This window comes from Amblyomma maculatum, chromosome 4 (genome assembly GCF_055883805.1).
Source record: "Amblyomma maculatum isolate TAMU_Amacu chromosome 4, ASM5588380v1, whole genome shotgun sequence".
Lineage (NCBI taxonomy): Eukaryota > Metazoa > Arthropoda > Arachnida > Ixodida > Ixodidae > Amblyomma > Amblyomma maculatum.
Window position 1 is genome coordinate 99,001,579 of NC_139347.1, and position 25,859 is coordinate 99,027,437.

At 46.7% G+C, this 25,859-nt stretch overlaps 1 protein-coding gene across 1 annotated transcript in view; it reads right to left on the reverse strand.

Annotated features, from left to right (window-relative positions):
- Positions 1-268: 268 nt before the first annotated feature.
- LOC146191777 (alpha-tocopherol transfer protein-like) overlaps positions 269-25,859 on the reverse strand; it is a 35,279-nt gene continuing 9,688 nt past the window's right edge. Inside the window, exons 2-6 of the mRNA XM_084599988.1 lie at positions 16,844-16,949; positions 14,048-14,299; positions 5,108-5,301; positions 2,337-2,447; positions 269-595 (exon numbers count right to left, since the gene is read on the reverse strand). Of these exons, the coding sequence (XP_084456114.1) occupies positions 407-595; positions 2,337-2,447; positions 5,108-5,301; positions 14,048-14,299; positions 16,844-16,928 (831 nt within the window). The 5' untranslated portion in view covers positions 16,929-16,949 and the 3' untranslated portion in view covers positions 269-406. The remainder of the gene's footprint in view (positions 596-2,336; positions 2,448-5,107; positions 5,302-14,047; positions 14,300-16,843; positions 16,950-25,859) is intronic.

Here is a 25,859-nt window from a genome sequence, read left to right on the forward strand (position 1 = left end):
CACATCTAATGAGCAAGCCGATTGGCGGCAATTCAATTGAAACACCGTTATTCTGTGGATGGCTGAAGGACACGGCGGCTCCTCTAAACATTGTGATATCATACAGTCTCGTTGCGGCAGACAGTCGATCGAAGAATCAGTGCTCCGTTATGTCACCTGTCGTCTACGATCTCACCTGTCCGTTATCTCACCTGTCGTCTCTAAGGTCATGTATGTTTTACGCACAACACTGGATGTCCTGCAGAAAAGGGCATTCAAGACTATCGCTTTAGATACGCTTTTATTTCGTTTCACTTTACCGAAGTCTGAAGGCCAGAAGGCTTTATTGCTTCTGCACTTGGTGGTAACAAATACTATCAGCCAACTCTACACATCAAGCAGCGAGGGAAAATTTCCACTACTACAACTAGATGTGAGTGTTTTCTTTTTCATAACCATATTGGCTTACATCCTTAAAGTAATCATTTTGATCCATCAAATCGTTTTCTAGCATGTCGTAGTCATAGCTCTCGAAACTTCCTCCATCTGCATCGGGAATAATGTCAACAGGAGCGACGTCATGTAGTTTGCTCACTTCGTAGCCCAGGAGATGAATCTGAAAAAAAAAAAAGAATAATATCAAGTTCTGAAAATCTCATCGTAAGAAGTGAGTAGGAAGAATGAGTAACTTCGAGGTGAAGCACGAACCATTTCATTTATTTCCTGCTGAAGCAAACTGCGTCTGGTTCTTTGGAACTGTAGCGACTTTCTTAAATTGTGTTTCATTAACTCGTGTTTACTTTTTTTTTTCTCAGCATTCCCACGGTAATCTAAACAAGTAATGCTAGCTCGTGTTCTGGAAGCTACAAACAATTCCGTCATCTCCGTTAAACAGTACCTTATAAGCATGTAAAATACGTCCAAGAAATAAATAATGCAGCTATTGAAATGTCACCTGACAATAAGGTTAACCTTTCTAGTATTTTTATCGTATCAACTTAAAATTTGCCCTCTCACACTCTTCTCAGAGAAGAAATAGCAACTATGCAGTCATTTTGAAAGCTTCCGTTATGCTGAAGAAAAGTAGCCTAGCAATATGCCATGCACTTCAAACAATCGCGAATTGAACGATAAGAATCAAATATCACTTTGTCACATCTGCCCTTGTTTGCTTTCTCGGCGCAACATGTCGGAGAGCACCTGTACGTGGTTACTTCCAGGTTAAGTGCAAACAATACTCTTTAGTGTAGGCTCTTGTTTTTCGCTGGACCAAATCGCGCTTTCGCCAAGAGGCTCAACCGCCGTAAACATCGACGTGCTTTCAAGCTCTAGTTACAAGCGGCCTTGCTAAATTCTGATAATGCGTTCGTATTTCAACTTCCAGCCTTTTCGTCGTATATCCTCCTGAACGCATATGCTTGCTTTGTATATGAGGTTAACGCCTTAAGATACTGTTAGTGTAGCTAAGAAACTAGCACAATGAAAATATCCCACTAGGAGCCACTAACATAACATCTAATTCTAATAATTTTGCCTGGCTTTCTTCGTACCCCTGAGTCTTTGTTACATTTTTATGTTGATTGAGCTCGTGAATGGAAATCTTCCATATGTCGCTGTACCGCCAATGAATTCACCCTTTATTGTGCTGTTTACTCCGTCTCTGGATGCAATTTATAAAAGAAGCTAATGACACAACTGTTCATGACAATCAAAGGTCTCCAAGTTTGTGATCGTTTAAACAGGTAAATGTTTCAGAGAGTCGTCGCTAGCTTGCGACTAAGCCACTCATTCTGTTGTCACTCTGAAGAAAAATGGATACGAAGCTCAATATCTGAAAAAGACAGCACCAGCGGAAATCGCAATATTAAACCTTTATGAATAAATGCAACTCTACACGAAATCTTTAGAGAAGACTGTTATGAATGACCTGTGTCGGTCTACTGTGTGGGCCGGACTACGGGATTACTCGTTAGTATCCACGCATGTTCATTCATACAGCTACGGAGCAACTGCCAATTCGGGGCAGTTACTAGGAAGATTGGCAGATTATCTATGGTATAAAGAGAACGAAACGACGAAACAATCCAAGTTAGGCAGTATTGGCCCAAAGATTAACTGCCAAGGTCCTCAGAGATGCATCTTAGATATTCTATTTAAACCGGTCAGATAGCTACGTAATCTGCGTGCTGACTTCTGATCATATTACCGTCTCCGGATAGACACGGCGTTTTCTTGGTAAGGTTAAGTTTCCTTTGTTCTTATGCGGCGCATCAGCAACAAAGCACAGCAGTAGTGTATTATCTGATTGTATGGCAAGATGGGCTTGATTAATGAAAAGGAAAAACAAGGCTCCTTACCCTTTGTACGAGCTTTCCGCTAATGAATGGTTTGGTGATTGCAAATAGGATGTCAAAGACTGTTGAGTCATTGATTACATAAATTTCTTTTACACGCACAGGAAAGCATTTCTGAAAGCAAAGAAGAGAAATAGTAACAAACACCTAATGCGCCGACTAGATGTGAGCAAAGTACGAAGGCACTAGTCATACTACGGGATCAAAACATACACATAAAAATGTCCTGTAGCTCTGATAGGAAGAAATGAACAGACATTTCTGTTTTTCATACAGACGTAAATATGGTTGCCATTTTGTGACGTGAACTATTAGTACAGAGAGCCAGCAGTACACAGTACACAGTATTAGTACACAGAGCCAGTTCACCTGAAGTCGCCGATCGAAACAGCCAGGAGAACAAGAGGTAACGAAGAGATGGACGACGAGTAGGTAAGAAAAATGGGGGGACTGCTCATGGAAACAGAGATACAAAGCCAATAAGGCAAAAATCATGGATTCTACGGCGTATATTATCGCGTTCTCCCCCTGCTATCGCTCCTGCATTGAGTTCTCGAATGGTGTCGTCAGCAACACGAGTGCCGCCATATGATTATTGCTCTCAACACTCGCTCTGTCGCTCCTGTAACCTTGTGCGTTAATCTGTTCAATGCATTAGAAGGGGCGCGAACGTTCACTTAACCCTGACACCTGGCGGGTGCCTGTCGGAATAACAGCATTTTGTGACTCTCAAGCTGCTATAACTGCCAAAACACCAATTTGAGATCACAGATTTAGAGCCCTGTACTGATGCAACTTGCTACTCGTAAACGGAGGTAAGGCCAATGCCACATGAGCCGATATGATCTATTTATTCTATGTTCCTCTTGGGACATTCGAGGTATCGAATTGCACTCCATCCCGGTGAGAGCCCGGACACACGCTGTGGCGACAACGGGCCCTAAAAGCTTTCAAGCGCAGAAGCGGAGTGGGCCCGAACAAACGGTTTACACCAGGTCCCACCGCGAGACGCGTGGTGACGTCCACAGACGCTCCCGAGAGCAAAAAGCCGAGGCGCAGGTTGCTTTGTCTGGCCTCGGCGTTGTGTGTATTAACTTGTTGCGATTCGTTTGAGCCGCTACGTGCAAACTTGAATCGCATTTCTGAGCCTAACCCGCGCAAGCTGGAAGAACCCGTTTTGCACATCATGCCTAAAAGTGCCTGTAAGGCGTTGTAAAATTTCGCTGCCTCGATTGCTGTACCGCGCTGGAGAGCCTTCATTGCAGCGTAAGGCGTGAGGTAATCTGTAGCGACAATTATCCACCTGTTGCTCGAATCAGAAATTGGAAAAGGACCCAACAGATCCATGCCAACTTGTTCGAATGGGTATCTTGGCACTTGAACAGGATGCAGTGAACCGGCCGGTTTCACATCACGTATGGCAGTGTAGTTTAGCATCTTAAAAACTGGTGCAACGGTTCTGGTGACTGGGCTTCATGCTCCTGCACGGCCTCGCTTTAAGCGTCTCCGTGTGCACTACGTGACTCCGTGCCGAACTATAAAGTCGCTCTTGCGTCGATGCGGGTCGCGCGTAATTCCGAGGTTATTTATGTGGCTAACCGCCTTCCGAAAGACATTACCCCACGCGGCGTATATGTCAAACGTTCCACCACATTCCAGAAACGCCCTTCCCAGCCTTGTACGCATCTGCATGGTTTACCCTTCTCATCACCCAGCAGCGGCGGAACACCAGAAGGATGAACACAGACGCAAAGCTAGGTCATCTGGACAGACGTATGCAGATAAAAAAAAAGTAAAAAAAAGGTAACATCAAAACTCAGGAAATAAAATTACGGTTTTACAGAGGTCATGCAAGAATGGCAAGTAAAAGTCACTGGTGTCGAATTCCTTTCTCCATAACCAGTGCTTTTAACATCATGCCGTTGCTCTCTGTTGGATGTACCAGCTCAAAGGAGAGAAAGACCTGCTTCATTTAGCTTAGCACACCCGAAATTAGTAAAGAGTGCGATTATAAATCTGTGTTCTCAAAATTCTCTAAAAATGCCTTCCTTTGTACTGATGCAACTTGCTACTCGTAAACGGAGGTAAGGCCAATGCCACATGAGCCGATATGATCTATTTATTCTATGTTCCTCTCTACCACAGAGCGGTCGCAGCTGGGAAGCGACATTGCTGGGTGAGAGGGAAAACAGGTGAAATGCCCTCTGCAGATGGTCGGGTACATGGCATGCCTAATTTAAAATTCACCGCACACGAATGGCACAGCAACATCAGTGCATCGGAGCAACGAATGAATTGCCCGGACTGCTCACTACTTTTAAAGCCACGAAGCTAAACGCGACGCAGTTGTGCTCGCCGCCAAGCAAGCCGACCGGCGAAGTAGGGGCACCGAAGGACGGTGGATGACTACGGCCTCACAGCAATGAGGGCGGCACCTATGACGACGCGTAGAGAGTCGACCTTCATCTTACGGAACTTACGTCTCGCTGGAGCTCATGCAAGATGTGATGGGCTGCGCTGGAGTGGGAACCGTCAGCGCGAAGCAGCCGCCGTCACCGCTTTCCAGGCGTGGTTCATGTTGGTTGTTTCTTTAGGGTATTGCCTAGCCTAGAATATTTTTTAATTCGGTTACTTTTGCTATCACGGTTGTTGTTTTTTTTTTTAACTATTTCGAGCAGCAATGGTTTGGAAACTTCATCATCGGTTAAGCCATGATGCCATCAAAACTACTTGAGGGGCAAAAAAGAAGTCAGTTCAATGATCGTGCTTCTTACCTCTGTAATGTGCACAAGCTTTTTCATGACGAATGGTGTCATATGCATGAGGTGCTCTAAGCCGAGGCCACTGTAGTCCAGCACGAACACAACGCCTTTCTTTTGAATATCTTCTTCCAAAATTAGCCATTCAACGAGCATCAGGCAGGCTTTGATGTATTCACTCATTGTGCAGATTGCAGATTCCCAGCGTCCTGCGCCAATAAGCAAAACACATTTCTCAGTTAGCCCATAGCCACCCTGTGTTTCTCCTTGCCTCTGTCTTGTCGTTTATGTAGTTTTGTTTATTGCGATAAACAAAAACTTGGACGGGAAAACTCTATTTTGTTCTTTTTGTTGTGGGCAGAAACATCAAACTCGACGAAATTAGGGATAAAAGTAGGGAATGTTTTTTTATTCGCTAGAACCTTTGTTAGTACTATACTAATTCCAATCCTCTTAAATCGAATTTTAGGAAGTACTTAGGCAAGTCAACTATTAGAATGTACACTCATAATGTCAACCCGTGGGGTTGACGCAAATTTGCAGCAGAAATTTAATTTGCTCAGACATATGCTCAAGGCGTCTTATAGTGGCAAGAGCACTTGAAAGATTCACACGCTCTTAATCGAACAACGCAATAAATTAACGCAATAGGGCAATAATTGTGGGCTGAATGTAAAGTCGCAATTTCAGTCGGTAGAACTGACGCAGTTTCATTGCATACATTTTGTTCGCCCAGGCGTTTAAAGAAGACATGTCAATGAAAAAAGTGGCTAAAGAGGGTCATACTCCTAATTACATTATTAAAAAATTTGGATGTTAAATGTTGGGAATCCGGAACATGACAGTGTCATACCAGTAAAGTAATAAACATAGAAAAAAGACTTCAGTCAAAAACGCTGACTGTCGGATCGCCTCTTGTGCATGTTCACACGTCGACACCTGTAAAGTGAACTAAACTGTATGGCTATTAGAATGTAATTATGCAGTCAGGCACAGTTTAAGCCTGTAGCAGTACTCATTTACATTCAGGACTGCTTCACAGAAATCCTTCTCGATAGAAAGTAGTTCGTTTTAAAATACTTCTTTTTACCTGAATTACAAGTTGTTTTTTTTAAACATGGTGAGAATCTACCCTAAAAGATTTCTTATCTCTGGTTTGTTTTAAACAATCAAACATGCATGAAAAACCGGTCTCATTGATTTATGCGTCTATAAGCAGCCGAGCAACACAGGATACCTAGGATTATGGTCGAATCTTACAAAGTAATGTTTGTTTTGAAATGAAGTTTGAAGCAAGTTTCAACCAGAGGCACATATTTTCTGCTTGAGCGAGGGGGTTCCAACCCCATGCTAAACACCACCTTACCTCCGCTAACCGTAGGCTCGGGGCCTCCGATCAAAGCCAATATACGAGAAACTCCGATTCTAAAAATTGGAGGGACACTTAAGATTCACGTTTGATGCTATGAAACCATAGCGTTAATGGCGCCTGTCTGAGGCTTGCCTTCCGGGCACGTCTTCACGTACATGCGCCTTGCTAGTCGCTTAATCAATATTTCCTTAATTTTGCCTTTGCTGTCTCACACATCGTCATCAGTACACAGTCGTAAGTTTGAACATAATGCGAAAGATCACCCGACTCGTATAAAAGACCCCCTTTTAACCAAGTCGCTCAAACGGGCCTGGGTGGTCTTGCTGTAGCGTCCTGACTCGAACTTTAAGGTTCCCAATGGGGTCGATTGTCATCTCAAAGGAGATACTCAAGTAGTTCCTGTCAGCTCAGCCATGTCAAATGGTCACACGAAGTCGCAAAACCCGCTGTCCAATCAGTACCGCTCTGTTACCTGCCGAGAGCTACCTGGAAGAAGCATGTAGGTGATTTTAGAGAGATCTACTACTCTCGTTCTTCAAAGTAGCGTTAGTACGCAATGTGTAAACAATGGCGGTCGCGATGGCAGCGGTGCTAATTCATCTCATAGCAACAGCGCGCACCACGCGTCTTCGCTTGCAACGATATTGGTTTTTCAACACACATTGCCTCGGCTGGCATTTGAATCCGGTCCAGAACAGAGACCAGCTGATAGTGGTGAAAACATTCACTGCTAAAAAAATGTAGAAGAAGGCAAATACCACTTCCCTTACCTGACCGACGCAGCCCTTAACAGGCCGCCGTTAGAGAAAAAGGACATTCTTTGGAGGGCTATCCGCTTCATGGCGCCGGTGATGTCTTGCGCTAGTCTAGCAGCAGAGCTGGCCACGAGAGTCTCTTAGTAGGACTCCGCCGCGGTTGGGACTGAAGGGTGTCGGAAGTTAGAGCTTGAGAGGAGGATGTGAAGAAAGTCTCCCGGTTTCCTGCATAACCTACAGAGTATAGAAATTGATCGAGGTAGTGGACATGAAGAAGAATTAGGTAGGTCGCAGTACGCATCTGGAGTCGGCGCCAGTGGGAGGCCTCGGTTAGGGTTAGGGAGGGAGCCGGTGGTCCGTAACACGCTAGCTGTCTCAGTAGTTGGTAAGTAAATCTGTGAAGGTAAGCAGACCAGACTCGGCTGTCGGAGGGGGTCAGACTCCGGCCCGGAGAATGAGGCCTTAGCAAGGGAGTGGCCCTCATCCTTACCCTTTAGGCCTGGGTGTTCGAGGGTCCAGATGAGGGATACGGGACGGCTGGTGTGCCAAGAGCGTAGCAAGCCATTGACAACATTGGATAGGGCAAATTTCGAGTCGGAGAGAATTTTCGTCGCAGTGGTGAAGATTAGAGAAAGCGCAATGGCTGTCTCCTCAGCAATTTCGAAGGAATCTGTGATGATGGAGTTTGATGTGAGTAATCGGGCATAATTGTTAGCAACGGCGAGGACCATGCTGGAGCCCGACGAATACGTTGCCACGTCCACGTAGGATATCTCGGAACTGTCGCCGCAATGTTGAGGAGCTGGGTAGCAGAGGTGCAGGAGGCAGACTGAGGGCGACCTTCATGCAGCTCTTGCGGAGCACGTTGATGCGGTTCCGATCCTTTTGCTTTAAAGGATGAAGAGGGATGCGTGCGCCGTGTGGCTGGGTTGTGATGTAGGCTTGGGTGAGGCGGAGTGTGTCCCACTCTCGGGGACTCACGCACCGGCTCGCCGAGCGCCGGAGATGGCTTGTTGGGTTTGGGTCCGTAGAGCGTGGATGCCGTCGCCATGCGTGCTGTGACAGTGAGTATGAGGCCAAGATAAGAATCTTGGAAACTAGAAGAATGGGGGGCTGCCTAGCGTGACTGAGATGGGAGGGTTGGCGGGGTCATGCAGTCTGGGGCAGTAGAGAAATTCTGATTTGAAAGGGAAGCAGGCTAGGCCGCGCACGGAAACGTACGAGTCGATAATGTTGAGGGCCGATTGTAGGTTGCGTTCCGTATCGCCACCACTACATCGCTTGGCCCAGACAGTTGGTAGGGGAGTTAAAGGGCTATGTTGAAGAGGATCCTGAGGTATTCTCCGCGCTGCAAATGAGCACCCGAAAAGCTGGTGGTGGCCCAGGGCGAGTGTGGCTGTGCGTTCGGACAGGAAGTAGCAGATGTAATTGTACATCTGCAGGCCGGCGTCAAAGGCGTAGAGGCCTTCTAGGACGACTTCGTGGGTAACGTCGATGCCGAAGATAGCCTTGATGGTCGCCGTGGAGGAGTTAAGAAAGTGTCATATGCGTTTTAAAAAGACGTCCTTGCTGGACAAGCCCGAGCGGAAACCAGACATGCACGCACGAAAGCATGAGGTTGCTGTCCTGTAGACACCAGCTGAGCCGGGTCAGGATAACGTGCTCCATGAACTTACCCAAAAGGGCGTAAAGGAAATAGGTCGGAGGATAGAGGGTTGCAGTGGTTTGCGGATGATGGAATGAAGACTACCTTGGCGTCCTTCCAATGAGGTGAGAAGTCACCGCGGAGCCAGTATTCATTGAACTAGTTGCTTAGGGATGTAGTGGAGGGGAAATAGAGGTTGCGGAATGCTTGTTATGCACTCTCTCGGAGCCGGGAGCTGAGGACGCATTGAGGCGCTTAGGTTCTGCCCTCAATTCCGCCTTGGTGGTGGACTCGTTCTGAGGTTGTTGGGTCAGCATGTGTGCCGTGGTGGTATACCATGCGGGGGAGTAGAGATCACGAAGATCTTCGAAGAGTTCCTGCGGGGAGGCTGCAAATATGTGTACGAGCTTGACGAGGTGGTGTCTCTGGTTTGTCTTGGACTGAGTCCAATCAATGGGATGGCGGAACAGGTTCCAGTTCTGGTATGGGCTCGTGTTACCTTCCAGCCTGCTATAGAAGATTCCCAATTTTGGCGAGAGAGTCGCAGCATGCTTTTCAATCTCCTTGTTGAGCTGGGCCAGCCGCATCTATTCCAGCGCTTGCGCTGCTATCTCCGCTCGAGACCCACCTTGCCTTCCCAGAGGTGTAAAAAATGGGAATTCATCGCATCTTCAAGGCAGTCCTCTGGGAGGGTGCTGGTCACGGCGCGGACGTTCTGCTGGAGTTGGTCAGACCACGTAACTATGTCTGTGATGATGTCCTGAGTGCGGGCTGTTCTGAAGGTGCGGAGCGAGCCCTACTTTGTGATGGTAGCACAAAGACGAGGTATGCGAGTTTAGCCTGCTTGTAAGAAAATCTTAATAATGTGATTACAACTCAGGTTCTCCTAGGCGTTACACCAAGCAGCATGTGAAAGGCCACGGATTAATGTGAGTTCGAGAGTGGTGTCTGTGCAGGTACTGTTCCCGGTGCATAAGGGGTGGTAAGGTCGATGAGTAGGAAGAAACTGACCTTCTGAGCTACGAGCCATATCTCGGATTATGTAGTTCTAGGCCGCAGTTAGAATGGTGCATTTGTGTGCGGCGTGGTTGGCGAGCGTGGAATCTGTCGAAGTCTTGCCGGAGAACTTCCGAGTGGCTGTATGCATTGAGGATTTAGAAGCTACTATCCAGAGTACACTGCGGCGCGAGTTCCATGAGATGATCTCTGTCCGACACGCCTAAAGGATGGGAGATGGTAGTGATCGCATGGCATACCAGCAATGCGACTCGAGGAGGTGTAGAAGAAATGCGGGCGATGAGCACGTCCCTGAGAAGGGTGAGGGGACTGGTGGCATTTGCAGTACAAGCATACGAGCTCCGAATTGACTAGGGGGTGGGTTGGTTGTGGGTTGGGTAGTAAGGTCGGGGAGACTGATAGTTGTGGTCCCCTTCTTGATTGGTGGTTCGCGAACAGTGGAAGTGGTAGCATGATAGTAGAGGTAGGAGCGGCAGGGGCCGCTGGCACCGGGGTAGGTGTGGCGCCGTAGGCCTGCTGGAGCGCATTCAGCTGGGCCTGGTTATTTGGAGTTGGTGGTTGAAGGGAGGCAAACTGTACGCGCACATGCAACAGCCCTTCATAGAGGGGGCTGGCAGAGTCCCTGGGGACTATATCTGCCCAGCTCATCTCACTGGTGCGGCGGCCGGGTACCTGGATAAATGACCTCGGGGGACTGGAGGCGGTGGTTGCCTTGTTCCGGTGCAGAAGCGGGACCGGTCTTTGGGCTTGTTATGCTTAGATGGCTGTTTAGGTACGGTGGGCTGCAGCACCGGGAAGCACTCTGGGCTGAGCCGCGGGGTCTGGGCCTTGTGGGTCATGGAGAGGCTGCGGTGTTGAGGTGGAGCCTGATTGGTGGCAGCCTGACTGCCGTTTGACTCGGTGGCTCGCATGGCATGCCAGCACATATTTTCAAGGAGGTATGAGATGCGGAAGCGCCCCTTGCAAGCTCTGTCCACCATCTGGTGTGCTTTGTCGCAGATATTGCATTGCAGCATGCAGGAATGGTCCTCAGGGGGTACGACTTGGTCAGAGCCGGGACAGCGACGTTGCTTGGGAGTCAGGCACACAACCGCGCGGTGGCCGAGTGCGCCGCAGTTCTGGCAGTGCTCGATTTTCTTTTTGAAAAGATAACTGCAGAGTACAGAGAAGTAGTACGTGTGCTTAGGCACCCAGTCTTGTTCAAAGAGGGTGAGGATGGAGTCTGTCGAGCCCATGCGCCAAAATTAGAGGATAGGAGACTACCGCTCCTGACTGAGGTGGTCCCATATTCTTTCGTATGAGTGGTTCAGAAATACGGCGTGGAGCACGCCATGGGCACAGTCTTCCGGGGCCGCTTGGAAGAAGTAGATGTAAAAAATGATGCCTTTGATGAATATGGGACTGTTGACGAGAATAAGTTGTTAGTGGGTATTTATGTCGGGTTCTGACTCGGCTTCCTGAAGCTGTCATTCAGTGCTTGGGGTGGGGTATGACAGTGTTGGGGTGGCCGGGCCGGCGTCCCATCGCGGCTTGAGACAGATTTTCGATTCTTGCTTCGCTTGTCGTGCGCCGATTTCCAGCCGTCGGTAGCTTGCCTGGTCTATGCACGAAATCAATACGCTATCGCAGCAGCCAATCACGCCTCGCGTATAACCGCGATATACTGTCGCGCAGGGGAGCAAATATCGTCGTTTTCATCAACTTCTAAATACAGCGCCCTCTCGTGCTGTGCACTCAACATCATCGTCTTTATCAAGTTTTATCTGCACCGCTCCGTCATTTAATCCATGTAAATTGGCATTTGTGCGAGTGGGGCCGAAATCGCGATCGTAATGTCAGGCTAATCCACCAGGACGTGTGACAAAAAAGAGAGGACGGGGTGTAGAGGAAGCATCTATAGCTAAAGGCCGAGACCGCAGCCATGCCAGACAGACTGCCGAGATCATCGAGCAACTATAATCCAGACTAGCCCATTGCCGAGAAACTTATCAAGCGTAGAGTGAATCGAGCCAACATCGAAGCGTCAGCAGCAAATGTGGCGTCAGCAGATGGCTAACCCGCTTGCCTTAATTTAAGGATAGCTGAACCTCTACCATTTTTTCTCTCACAATTCCGAATTTTCTGGAGAACAGGGCCGTGCGACTACCTGACGTTCTTCAACGTCCCATCATTATACGTACACGAGCGCCTTCTGTTCAGCCTCTATCGAAGCACGGCCGCCGCGGCCGTGTTTTGGGGGACATTTAATTATGGGGACACTTAGTGTCTACCTTTAAGGGTATGACGCGATGTGCTTTTGGGCCCCCATCTGACTGTTCTCTTGCTGGTGATTGTCCGTGTAAATCCATTTCGCTGTGCCCTTATTAACTACTTCCTAATAGGTCTCATTATCTCCCTGGTATTCATTATTCTGCAGTAATTAAGCTATTCAGTTGTGTTCAAAGCCAATCAGCCTTTAAACACCTTTGTTACCCAAGCAACATAGGAGTAGCTTGCCTGAATCGGGAAGCTAAGATCCTGGAAATTTTGATTACAGTCTCCCTTTCTCCCAAATAAGCCCGAGCTGGCAGCGCCTGCCATTGAATGGGTCTCGCGCGTCGCACAAGCCGCTGACCAGTCTGTAGCCGGCTATGTCGCTTTCCAAGTACCACCTGCAGGCCAGTGATATCTCGCTCACAAGGCCTGAAACGCTGCTTACGCTAACGAGTCCATAGAATCTGTATCATCTTTCAAGTACTTAGGAGTCACATTATCTAATGACCTAACATGGAATGCACATGTTGCTAACGTGATATCATCTGCTAACAAAACTCTGGGATTCCTAAACGTCACCTTCGCCTCACCTCGCATCATGTGAAATTGCTCGCCTACAAGTCACTCATTAGACCTAAACTTGAATATGCATCCGCCATATGGGACCCGCATCATATTAACCTCATCAACGATCTAGAAGCCGTTCAAAACCGCGCTACAAGGTTCATTCATTCTTCTTACTCGTATGACGTCAGTGTTTCAGCCCTAAAAGCTAAATCAGCACTATCGCCTCTTTCCGTTCGTCGTCGCATAGCCACGCTATCACTGAACCACAAGTTCTTTCACTCATCACTTAACCGTGCCCCCTACATCACGCCAGCATCTTACATTTCCCACCGCACCAGCCACACGGTTCAAGTTTTTCGCCCACGTGCCCGAACTGTTACTTTTTCAGCCTCCTTCTTCCCACGTGCAGCTAAAGACTGGAACGGCCTTCCCCAGCATATCGTCGACATCACCTGCCCTTTATCGTTTGCTAGCATCTAAACAACATTTTTTGTATATGATCACATGTTGCATTGTCTTGTACCTTTTCTGCCCACCCCACCCCTTATGTAATACCCCGCGAGGAGTCTTTAAGGTAATAAAATTAAATGAAATGAAGTATTCCGCAGGACGGGACCATCAACGCAATCACGCTAATAGGATAAACTGTAGGTGCTATAACATAAACAGATTTCACTGGTTTAGCTTGGTTTAGTTTTATTTTGTTCGGTTCGGTTCAGTTCATACATAGGGTTTAACACCCCGACACGACTCGGCCTATCAGGGGCGCCGTGGTGGAGGGCTCTGAAAATTTCGACCATCTGACGCTCTTTAACACAATTAGATCACACAGCACACGGGCGCCATTCTTCAGCCTCGTTTCAAAAGCGGCCACCACGGTCAGCTTCGAACCCGCATCCTACGGTTCAGCAGTTCAGCGCCCTAAAGACTGAACCAATGCGGCAGGTAGGGCTTCCTTCCATTCATAAGGATCGAGAAAGGCACATTTTTTCTGCAGCGTACGTATGGCCAAGTTTCTCGTAATTTTAATTGGCAATTACCTCGTTTCTGTAAACTAATGAGTCTTTGTAACTTAACGCAAATAACTTATTGGTGATATACTGACGAAGTAATCTCCGGCAGATAAGAATGAGCCTAGACTAGAATACCGCCATACGCATCTGGACAAAAGCTTATAAATCTAGAAAATATCATTGCAATAAACGCCCGCTCCGATTCCCTCGGAGGCCGTGGGTAAATAAAAAAATAAATTCTGGAGGAGGATCGTTACCTTGTGGAGTCGACAGTGGCAAACAATACCACAAATGAAAATTTCCATATGAAATGGCAGAAAAGAAAACACTCACCCGGTCTGAAAAACAGTACGCCTCGACCGCAGGCATCTCGTTGTCGTGACACAATTGCGAGCTTGTTCTGGCGGATGATGTCATTGTACAATATTTCGGATGGCCAAAAGCCGTCAAAAATGTCCGGTGCCTCCTTTCTGACTGCGAAGTATTTCCGTATGTTTTCAACTGTGGCGGGAACATTGTACTTTCTTGAGCGCAAGAACTTCAGAAGAAACGCTTCGTCCTCGGGGCAGCTCAGTGATTCCTCATCTGACAATACAAAAACGAACAAAACAATGAGAGAATTAATAGAAGTCGGGCATCATCTTATTGAATAGACGAGCTATAACAGCACAAGATCGCTCAAGGCTTTTAACAGCTGTGACCCACTATAAATTATTGCACTAGAAAGGGAAAAGGGTACCTGTTCTTCACAGGTGTATATTTAAGAGCAAAAGTGTGAAGCCGATGAGCTAAGTCTAACGAAGGGCTAGTTAGTAACGCGCTGTGAAGCACGCCCACTAAAATGAACAAGTTGTTTCCGTGCCGACATTAACCCTTTTTATAGCTATCAGTACAGGAACAAATTACACCTTGGAGTAAACGATCGTGGCCAGCGCAGAGGGAACTCGATCATGGAAGCACCACATTTAGCTTGTCCTAAAGCCATGACCTACTCATTCTCTATTGCATACCCAACGGCCAGATGTCCCTAGTAAGCGACAGCTCCATGCCACGGCCACTTCTCAGAGTTAGCAGGGTAGAAAATGACAATGAATCAGGCAGCATGCACCGTATCAAACGAGTTCAGTGAACACCACTGATAAGCTTACTTTCATCAGGAGACTTTGCAGACAGTTAGAGGCCGGAGTAAACAAATCTTATGCCTTTCGACTCATTGTGTTCTTTTGCAAGCATGCGGATGGCAGCGAGAAATAAAGATTAGGGTCAAGTGAAATGGCAATATCAGGTTTTACGAATGAGATGTATTGCATCTGCGCATAAAGAATATTATATGAACTTGAGCACAATTGGCGGCCATGGCAGAGACCTAGCTGCCTTCATGCGAGATCCTACTCGAGAAACAAACCTCTTTTACGCACCTCTAATGGTTTATACTATCTTAGAACATGGGAAAGGCAGTTAACATGAATGCACAATCATAATTAGTATTCGTTGCTTCCCCGTTCAAGACAAGATGGCATTACATAACTGCGCATATAAACACGGGAGACGGGCACACTAGGCACCCCGCAGGTTAACGGAGTCAACAGAGGTCACCTTGGCTGTGAAATAAGACAAGAATAATGGTTCATGTAAACTGTGAAGAAGATCGGGGACCCCAGACAAAACAGCAACAATAACGCAGTGGATAATTGAAAATCGCAATTAAAATACAAATAACAAAATTGACAGCGAGTACAAATTTCTGCGTTTAGTTACCGTAGCAATTTTGAATCTTTTTTTTTTTTTTTTAAAGTTACCAAATTATCCCATATAATGCTTACGATCTATACAGGCTGGTACGTGCTTGTAAGATGAACACCTTAACAATGTTTTTATTAGTGAAAACGGCGCTTCTGCAAAGTGTTTTGTAAAAAACTTTGTGGAGAAAACGAAACTCATTGTATACTACGCTTGCAAGCCAATTATAGAAGAGATCATGTTCGCTGGACTTCTGAAAGCCTATTTGCCCAGTTGCGACCGACTAAGCCGTATTGGACGGTGTATTATGAGTGAGCCTGAGGCGAATTGTAAGAGTATGAAAGCAATAGTTGCAAATTAAAGTGGCACATTCTCGTTTCAACTTGTCAAGGACTTTGTAGTCAGAAGTTTAACAACCCTATTTCTGCTATTAAGCAAAATCGGCATTTAATGAAGACAATCACTTCTAAATTATTTAAGGGCAGAACTTGAAGAATCTACTGCGGGGTGTTTTTTTTTTTTTTTTTTTTTTTAGGCTTCACAGTTTGTGTCTCTCTCTTCCCCTGCTTTCATTGCGTGCTTGAAAGCTCGAGTGAATGTCCCAAGGCACTACGCGGCTAAGCTCAGATTCAGGACCAGGGTTGCAAACGGGCCTGAAACCTTCCAATACAGAAATTAATTTTGTTTAATAAGAAGCATCGGATCTTGCCTTTATAGAGAGTACGGACCCCTCCCCCTATCGTCTACATATCTATAATCTCGGAAGCCATCTTCGCTTCGAAACTTGCAATCGTCGCGTTTCATTGAAAGCTTGGAGATGGCTGCTTTATTTCAGTGACTAACAAATCAACAAGGATATTTAAAAATCTAGCTAGGCAGTCTATGGATATCGCATGCTGCATTAGATCAAAGCATTTATCGAGCAGACAGGTTTCAATGTGATTGCTTGATGAGAGATTCCAGCTTGACCTTAATTTTGCAGCTTTAAAAAACGCCGACATGAAGGACCTCATATTCTTTCTAGCAGGCAAAAATTTCTTTGGTCTAAACAAGTGTTTCATGAGCCCTGTACACATTGGTAATAATATTTAGTGCTGTCTTTTTATTGGCTCATAACGAACATTTAGAAAAGCATTGCGTGGAACATAACACATGCAACTAAGGAATCTCAACGTGCGTTTTGCTTCGGGTATCTTTTCTCGTTTTGCATTATTAAATCTCCAAGCTGAAAGTAACCTCTAGGTGAGCCCGCCCTCCAAATGTTTAGAAAATCGATCTGTACCTCCTTTTTTTACAAATATCTAAAAATTAGGAAAACGAAGGAAATTGGGTAGCAATGAGGAGTAACTGATCTGTCAGCCGCTAGCAAATTTAAACCAAAATACAAACCGGACAGGAGACTTTTGAGTTCCTTTAAAGAATTGTCGATGAGTTCAGGTGTTTCTTCCACTTCATCCAATGCTCTGTTCTTCATATCGTGTGAGGTCTTGTTTTCCTTATGGAAAGCAAAAAAAAAAAAAGTTGTAAAAAATTTGTAAACGTTTAGTCATTCCTCTCATCGTTGTAAAATCAGCCCATATTCTGAATTTTCGCTTTCAGCCATGCGGTCAAAATGCATCGCAATGCAAGGAAAATATCCCTTGCTAAGAATCGCAGAGATACGACCACTAGAAACGTTTTCTCTGAGTGAGATCGACAAATGGGTCAGGAATGACAGCTATATGCACTGATTGAGAAATCAGTAATCGCTTCGAAGTACGTGGAGTCGACTAGAGTCTAGGCACCTCGACGATGATTCAATTTCATTTTTCCTGTGTGTGGACTGCAGCACTAAAGCCTCTTCCGACTGTCGTGACGCTGGGGCTACGTCGACCCGGCCTTCACTTGGTAGCGTGCAGAGACTCGGGGTTGAAGAAGGACTGAATCTTCGAAGTTGGTAAAATATATACAAGCAGGTTTAATGGCACTTTGAGAAACTTATTTACAAGATTATTTACACGAAAAAGAAGGGTACATCAGCAAAATGGCAAGCGTTAAGAGTTCATAGCGAGAAGCGACTGGATGAGCCGTTTACCCAGGGCCCAGAGCGACATTTCGTGCTCTGCAGCGTCCTTAAAAACCCCCTATGTCCAGCCCCTCTCTGAAGATGCTGACCAACCAAATCCAGGGCACGCCCCTCAGGTATCGGCATCCAATCGAACACATCACTGCACTGATGGTCTGAAGCACTGACTGGTCCGGCATTCATTCGTTGGGCGTGATCACTTGTTGGCGGGAAAAGCTTGGGAACGGCGAGGAGAGGAGGTACATTTCTATTCTTCAGCAAAGAAACCACAGGCTGGTTCTGTCAAGGGGTTTTACTTCTCAGAAACCCGAGTGCACGTGGCGCCGCATAGGGCTCCCAACATGGTCCCTTTTCGACAATTGCAAATCTTTCCTGCATTCCCGGGAAATCACTTAATGGCCGTATGAGTCATGCTCCTTTCTTGTCCTGCACGTCAGCGGACATGTCACTCTGTCGTCTCCTTTGGATAGGAGGCATTCATCACTGGAGGATAGCACTTCTCGACTGGAAGGGTGAACAAAAGAAAGAAAGCACTTCCTGCTATTTCCCGCAGGGGGACGTTTCTTTGTGTTTTTCCAGACGTTCTCTTGGCAGGGTCAATTTGGCATTTGCAGAGTGTCCACAAAGCAAAACAGGCTTACAAAACAGGATTCCTGGAAACAGGCTCACTTAGAGCCATTGGACCATCACCACATATTCACAAAACTTATCCATGCCCACAGGCGAACAATAGAGCGCGCAATTGCGGATGCTTGGTCGTAACAGCCTCCTCCCCCGCCAGAAGAGACTCGGAGGGCAGCAGTCCCAGCTGCTGCATGAAGAGACGACTTAATGGCCTGCACGTGAACGCTTGAAGCTCGCTGTTGCTTGTCGCGTTGTCTTGATTGTTGTAGGCCAAATTGCTCGAGCTGTCTGAAACTCAACCACATGTCGAAGCAAGCACTCGGCTCCCGTCTGAAGAGACCAGGTTAAAAGAAAACTGCCATTGTTGTTCGAGAAAAGCCCACTCTCAAGACGTTCAGGACCCACGTATTCCTAGAAAACCAAACGTGCTGCTTTACATAGTCACACATATACAAGCGCACGAAAAAAAAAAAACCTGATTATCAATTTGGATACATGGTGAGGAACATCTCGGACCGCTTAGAAAGAGCGGCTAAGCGCGTCCGCATTCCCATTTAACTTCCCCTTTTTGTATCTTATTTCAAAATTGTACTGCTGTAAAATCAAGCTCCACCTAAGAAGGCGACTGTTCTTTGATGTCGCAGTTTGCAGCCAAGCCAGGGGACAATGGTCCGTCTCTACGGTGAATTTGGCCCCTCCAAGATAGCACTGCAATTTTTGAATGGCCCATACAATGCAAGCGCATTCTTTCTCTGACGCGCAATAAGCCCTCTCTCTAGAACTCAGTTTTCTGCTCAAGTAGAGCACGGGGTGCTCATTACCGTCGTCATCTCTCTGGCAGAGAACAGCACCTAACCCTCGATCACTGGCATCACACTGGACCGTGAATTCTCGGCCATAGTCTGGAGCTCGCAATACCGGACGGCTAATCAGCACAGCCTTCAGGTTTACGAAGGAGGCTTCCTTTTGTTCGTCCCAGACTACATTTGTCGGTTCTGTCTTGCGGAGAGCGTCGGTCAGAGGGCTAGCCAAAGCTGAATAGTTAGGAATGTAGTGATTGTAGTACCCAGTCAGACCCAGGAATGCTCGAATTTCCGTCTTCGTGCTCGGCCGCGGGTAGTCTGCTACCGCAGAAATCTTAATCTCGCTGGGTTTCCTGAAACCTTGACCTACATTGTGACCCAAGTAGTCCACGGTCGCCCTTGCCAGGCAACATTTCTCGGCCTTTACGGTTAGTCCAGCTTGACGCAAAAGGCTCAGTACAGCTCTTAGATGTACCATATGGTCCGCCCATGAGTCGGAAAAAACCGCAATGTCGTCTAAATAAGGCACCGCGAATGTTTCACACCCCTTTAAAACCCTATCCATGAGTCGGGAAAAACAAAATGGAGCATTTTTGAGCCCGAAACTCATCATTGTTGGCTGGTAGCTGCCCGTCGGAGTGACGAAAGCCGCGTATCTGCTGGCGCGTTCAGTGAGCGGTACTTGCCAGCATCCTCGAGTGAGGTCCAGCGTAGTCACATATGCCGCTCTACTGACCTGTTCTACTCTCTCCTCAATATTCGGAATAGGATACACTTGATCCCTGGTGAGAGAATTTAGCTTTCGGTAGTCTACCACAGGCCTAGGGTCTTTACCTGGAGCATCTACTAAGATCATAGGCGAAGCGTAATCGCTTTCCGAGGGTTTTATTACTCCCAATTCCAGCATGCGAGTTACTTCCCTATCCAGAATTTCTCTTTGCCTTGGAGAGAATCGGTAGCACCTTGATCGCACTGGCACGTCTGAAGTCAGCTCAATATCGTGCTCAGTCAAATCAGTCCTGCCTGGCCTGTCCACGAAGCAGGCCTCAAACTCTGTTATTATCTCGCCCAGATCGGACAGCTGGGATTTCTTTAGTTCTCCTCTCTGCTCCGTCTTTTTGAGACGCTCCTGAGCGTTGCTTCCTTTTCCGCTGAGGCAAATCAAGTTATCCCCAATCTCCTCAGGAAGGTTTAACGTTAGATTTACCATGGTTTCCCTCTGCTCATAAGGCTTCATAAGATTGCAATGATAAATGCGCACTGCTTTACGCCTATCGGGGATTTTCACTGCGTAGTTAGTGTCAGAAAGCTTTGCAACGACTTCAGCAGGTCCTTCCCACTGTACTTCGAGCTTATTCTTGGGATCATTGGCTTGCTCCATAGCTAAGTCTTCTCGGGTTCCACTTAAAAGTCTCGTGAGGTTACTAGACACTGGCGGCAAGAGGTTACTCTCAAGAACGTCCTCATTCCGCGTCTCATCAAGCTCCCTTTCAAGTTGACTTATCTGAGATGCCTCGCTCTCAAAGTTTTCTGACCCGCTATCTTCCGCATCGACCACTGTTTTAACTGCAGTTTCCTCCACTGTGGCGTTTTCTGGAATGAGCAGTGTAGCTAGTTCTCGCGACTTTGAACGTGTTAAGGCTTGCACAACTCTGTCTCCGAAAAGGATGCCCCTCTTTCGCAGTAGCATGTCCGATTTGTTGGAAAACAAATACGGATAGCACTTAGGCAGCTTTTCTGAAACGGCAGCCTCGGTTGTTAACTCGCCGAAAGGGCCCTCGATGACCACGTTCGCGATTGGCAAGCACACACTCTGTTCCTCCACTACCTGGCGGATCCATGCACGCTGTCCTGTATAGTCGGAAGGCGACACATACGCCGGATGGACAACATCCATCGTTGCGGCCGAATCGCGCAGTACCTTGCAAGGCTTCCCGTTGACTACTAGGTCATGCAGGTAGGGTTCTAAAAGCTGCATATTTTCATCGTAGTCCCTGACATACGAGAAAGCAATCTTTTCTTTCCGGCAGTTGACGGCAATGTGACCCTGCTCATTACACCTAAAGCATGTGAGCGGCTTCCTAGCCTCAAGCTTGTTCTTTGTGCTCTTCGCGTTGGTCACTTCTCCACTTTTCTCACTGCCGTCCTTTCTAGGACGTTTGCCTGAAAAAGCCTTCCTTTCTTCGTTTGCAAATCTAGCAAAGTGCCTTTTCTGACGGTTATTCACACTCAGCTTGGGATTGCGGGACCTATCCACTGCTGGGTTGCTGAATTGTCGGCGCGAAGCGTACTCCTCAATGAGTTCGGCAGCTTCAGTTGCCGACCTAATGTCGCCTCGGTCCTGTAACCAATTTCTTTCTTTTTCTGGGAGGCAGCTATAAAACTGCTCCAAAAGAATTCGCTCGACTACAGCGTCCCTATCACTGTAGGAATCAGTGCTCTTTAGCCACTCGCCCAAATTAACTCTTAAATTGTACAGGAATTCAGGGTAACTCTCGTCCCTGGACTTAGTAGCGTTCCGAAAACGTTGTCTGAACGCCTCGGCGCTAAGCCTATACTTTCTCAGAAGGCAAGCTTTGACCTTCTCGTAGTTGTCCGCGTCCTCCTTGCTTAGCCGCGCGACAACCTCCGCTGCCTCGCAGGGCAGAACCGTCAATAATCTCTGAGACCAAGTGTCTCGCTGGAAGGACAGTTTTTCGCAAGTTCGCTCAAAGTTAGCCAGATACAGACCGATATCCCCTGATATCACATATGGCTGCATGTACTTTGACATCTTGAAATCTGCCTCCTTGTTGAGACGAGGTACCGCTAGCTGGGGACAATCGCCCGACCTCTTGCTCAACTCTAGTTCTAATTTACGGAGCTCAATTTCTAGCTCCAGCTTTTTTGCTTCTCTTTCAATTTCACGCTCTTTCTGCTGTCTGAGCTGTTCCTTTTTTTGACCGATGAGGTTCCATGCTTCACTGAGCTCCTCATCATCGGTTCCCAGATCAGTGATTGCCTTTATAATCAAGGGTTTTCGTGCCAAACCACTTGTATCAATTCCCAATTCCTCACACAATAGCAACAGGTCCGGTTTCTGCAGCTTTTGTAGGTCCATGATCGCTCCGAGTGTCGGCTACTTCCAAAACAACTGTGCAAACTAACAACCTAAAGGCGTTTCCACACTCTCTTTACCAGTTCTAAAATCTAACCCTGTTCTAGAACCTGGTCCACATCAGAAGAAAAGCCAAGCACTCACCCACACATGCGATCGATGTTCCGAGCTGCCCTCTTGTTGGCCGATTGTTGCGCCTGCTTGTTGCTTGAGATGCCACCTCCGATCACCAGATGTTGTGGCTTGTAGCTTCAGATCCACCTCCAATCACCAGATGTTGTGGCTTGTAGATTCAGATCCCAACGCTGGTCACCAGTTGTCGTGACGCTGGGGCTACGTCGACCCGGCCTTCACTTGGTAGCGTGCAGAGACTCGGGGTTGAAGAAGGACTGAATCTTCGAAGTTGGTAAAATATATACAAGCAGGTTTAATGGCACTTTGAGAAACTTATTTACAAGATTATTTACACGAAAAAGAAGGGTACATCAGCAAAATGGCAAGCGTTAAGAGTTCATAGCGAGAAGCGACTGGATGAGCCGTTTACCCAGGGCCCAGAGCGACATTTCGTGCTCTGCAGCGTCCTTAAAAACCCCCTATGTCCAGCCCCTCTCTGAAGATGCTGACCAACCAAATCCAGGGCACGCCCCTCAGGTATCGGCATCCAATCGAACACATCACTGCACTGATGGTCTGAAGCACTGACTGGTCCGGCATTCATTCGTTGGGCGTGATCACTTGTTGGCGGGAAAAGCTTGGGAACGGCGAGGAGAGGAGGTACATTTCTATTCTTCAGCAAAGAAACCACAGGCTGGTTCTGTCAAGGGGTTTTACTTCTCAGAAACCCGAGTGCACGTGGCGCCGCATAGGGCTCCCAACATGGTCCCTTTTCGACAATTGCAAATCTTTCCTGCATTCCCGGGAAATCACTTAATGGCCGTATGAGTCATGCTCCTTTCTTGTCCTGCACGTCAGCGGACATGTCACTCTGTCGTCTCCTTTGGATAGGAGGCATTCATCACTGGAGGATAGCACTTCTCGACTGGAAGGGTGAACAAAAGAAAGAAAGCACTTCCTGCTATTTCCCGCAGGGGGACGTTTCTTTGTGTTTTTCCAGACGTTCTCTTGGCAGGGTCAATTTGGCATTTGCAGAGTGTCCACAAAGCAAAACAGGCTTACAAAACAGGATTCCTGGAAACAGGCTCACTTAGAGCCATTGGACCATCACCACATATTCACAAAACTTATCCATGCCCACAGGCGAACAATAGAGCGCGCAATTGCGGATGCTTGGTCGTAACACGACTTCTCCAATAAACCTCTCCCGCTCCATTTACGTCACAGTACCTCTGCTAACCTCCTTACTTTACCAACTAAACTGATATTCTCCGTCCTTGGTGTGTTTTTCTTGCCTGTGTCAACTTCTGGCTCAAGTCGGTCACTGTTTTTTTCTTCCATTTCGCATTAGATGTCTCTTTTTCATCTCATCCGGAGCGTCATTAACTCAATGTTGCTTTTTACACATCTCCTCATTACACCTGGCTTTAAACGCTAAACGCATATCTTATTAGCTCTAACTGTTTGCATTGTTCTTTTTTACATGCAAGCAGTTTTGACAGTCTCCAATTTATACACCATAGGTCAATACTGGCAAGACAGATATGCTGCATATTCCCCTACTGTTATGATACTGATAATCTGTTAGCAATGGCTCCAACCAATTCCTGAACTTATCCCATCTCAGCCTCACTCTCAGGGTCTTGAAAAATGTCACTACCTTTCCAAAAAACGTTCAATGCTTTGCTTTCGACCATAAATTTGCATTTCTTTCCCAAGCTACCATAGTCTTAAAATTTGGACCCGCCTTTCTTCTAAGCTTAGGTCTGCCATCACAATCTGCAGATTGTTCTCGAGTCGTTTCGCAAGGTACATTCATTAGGAGATTAGACATTACTAAATTATTCGTCGGTGAGTGATAACGCCAATATTTCCAGCATACTAGTTCGAATAGCTCAAATGTAAACAAGCAGTGAAAACTGCTTAAGAGATCATGTCTACCGGCTTGAACTTTCTGCTGCTTGGGACTCGATTAGTTTCGCGTTACAGGACCATAGTGGTTACATTCCACATAAAGCCCACCTTACAACTGGGTAACCTAACGGCCGCTTGAAACAGAAAAACAGCGCGAATGCTACGAGGACAATAAGGAACGTAAAAAGGAAATAAATGTAAATAGCGCCAGTCCTGTTGGTTTACGTTCCTTCTTCTCATTGTCCCATTCGCACCATTTTTCTTTTTAAACGATGGCTACGCACCAACTATCCCAAAACAAAGTACTTGTAATGCCTGCATAAAAAAAATTAGCTGGGGTTTAGGTTTAGTTAAGCACGGTAGGTTGCGTAAGCAAAGCCGACGTAGTTTCTCCCTCTGTTCTTTTCTCTTCTTCTTTTTCTCCTTCTTTCTCTTTTTCTTCTTCTTCTTCTTTTTATATTCTTTTTCATCATCATCTTCTTCTTCTTGATTTTCTTTTTCTATCTCTATCTTTTTCATAGTCTTTTCCTTCTTTTTTTCCTTTTGTTTCTCTTCGTCTTCTTTTTTTTTTTCTTCTTCTCTAAAGGTCAATGATCAAACGTAGCTACCGGCCGGGTTTACGCGACGGGCTGAAACCTCGCGTAGTATTGCTTACGCAATAAAAATGGAGGACACTTAAGCTGCGCCTGAAGAGTATGAAGCAGCAGGATCAATGGTCCCCGTCCGCTGCTGCTCACGTTGCGAATCTATTAATTTCCAGCTAAATTAACTCAAACATAACCACCAGCATCTACTCCAAACCTGGCATGCTGTGTAAAGAGCACCCGGCATGAATTTAAAGCCGCGCTTTGCACAAGAACTACGAACTGGCCGGCGTGATTACATACGTAATCCGGCATTAGTGCAGCCGACACCGATGCCGATACTCCGTAGAACTGGCTCTATCGCGTTAAAACCTTCTCTATGTATTTCGGAGGATTGTTCTACATCTCGAATTAGATTGCGGACATCGCCTACACTCAAATAGGCTATCTGGGTGCCTATGCGGTCGGTTCTCCAGGCGCCTGGTGTCATAATAATTCCGATTCTATCAGTCAAATACCTAAATCAATACCGTGTAAATTATGGCCCGTGAGCGATCGGTCTACGTGTTATTACATATCACTATAGCGCGTAAAAATGCATCGAGCCATTCTGGTGAAGAAGTATGCGCACAGAGGCATAAATTAAAAGCTGAGGCCACCATATGCAGACGGAAAAAGATGATTTGGTTTCGTTTATGGGGTTTAATGACCCAAAGCGACTCAGACTATGAGATACGCCGCAGTGGAGGGCTCCGAAATGGTTATTTAACGAAGTTAAATAACCCGAAGTTATTTAACGTGAGCTGGCATCGCACAGATCACGGGAGCCTTGCGTTTCGCCCCCATCTAAAAGCGGCCGCCACGTCCGGGATTCAATCCCCATCCTTGGGAATAGAATACTTGGCTCCCTAACCACTGCACCCCAGCGTAGGGATGCAAACAAATAAATATTAACAGCAGAGATGCAGCAGGTCATTTCCACATGCACGCTACAAACGACAGCTTCGTGAAAGGCTGGCTTCACCGACTCATTTGTTTTACACCTGCGTGCCTATCGCAAGCCCTATGCATAGACCGAGGCTGCATGCGTTTACATGAGATTCACACACAAAGCGGCGTTGAAAACGTTGGCACATAAAGTCTGACCTGTATAAGTGTCCACTATAGTTGGTCACTGTAAGGACATGCAAGACCCAAGTACTTG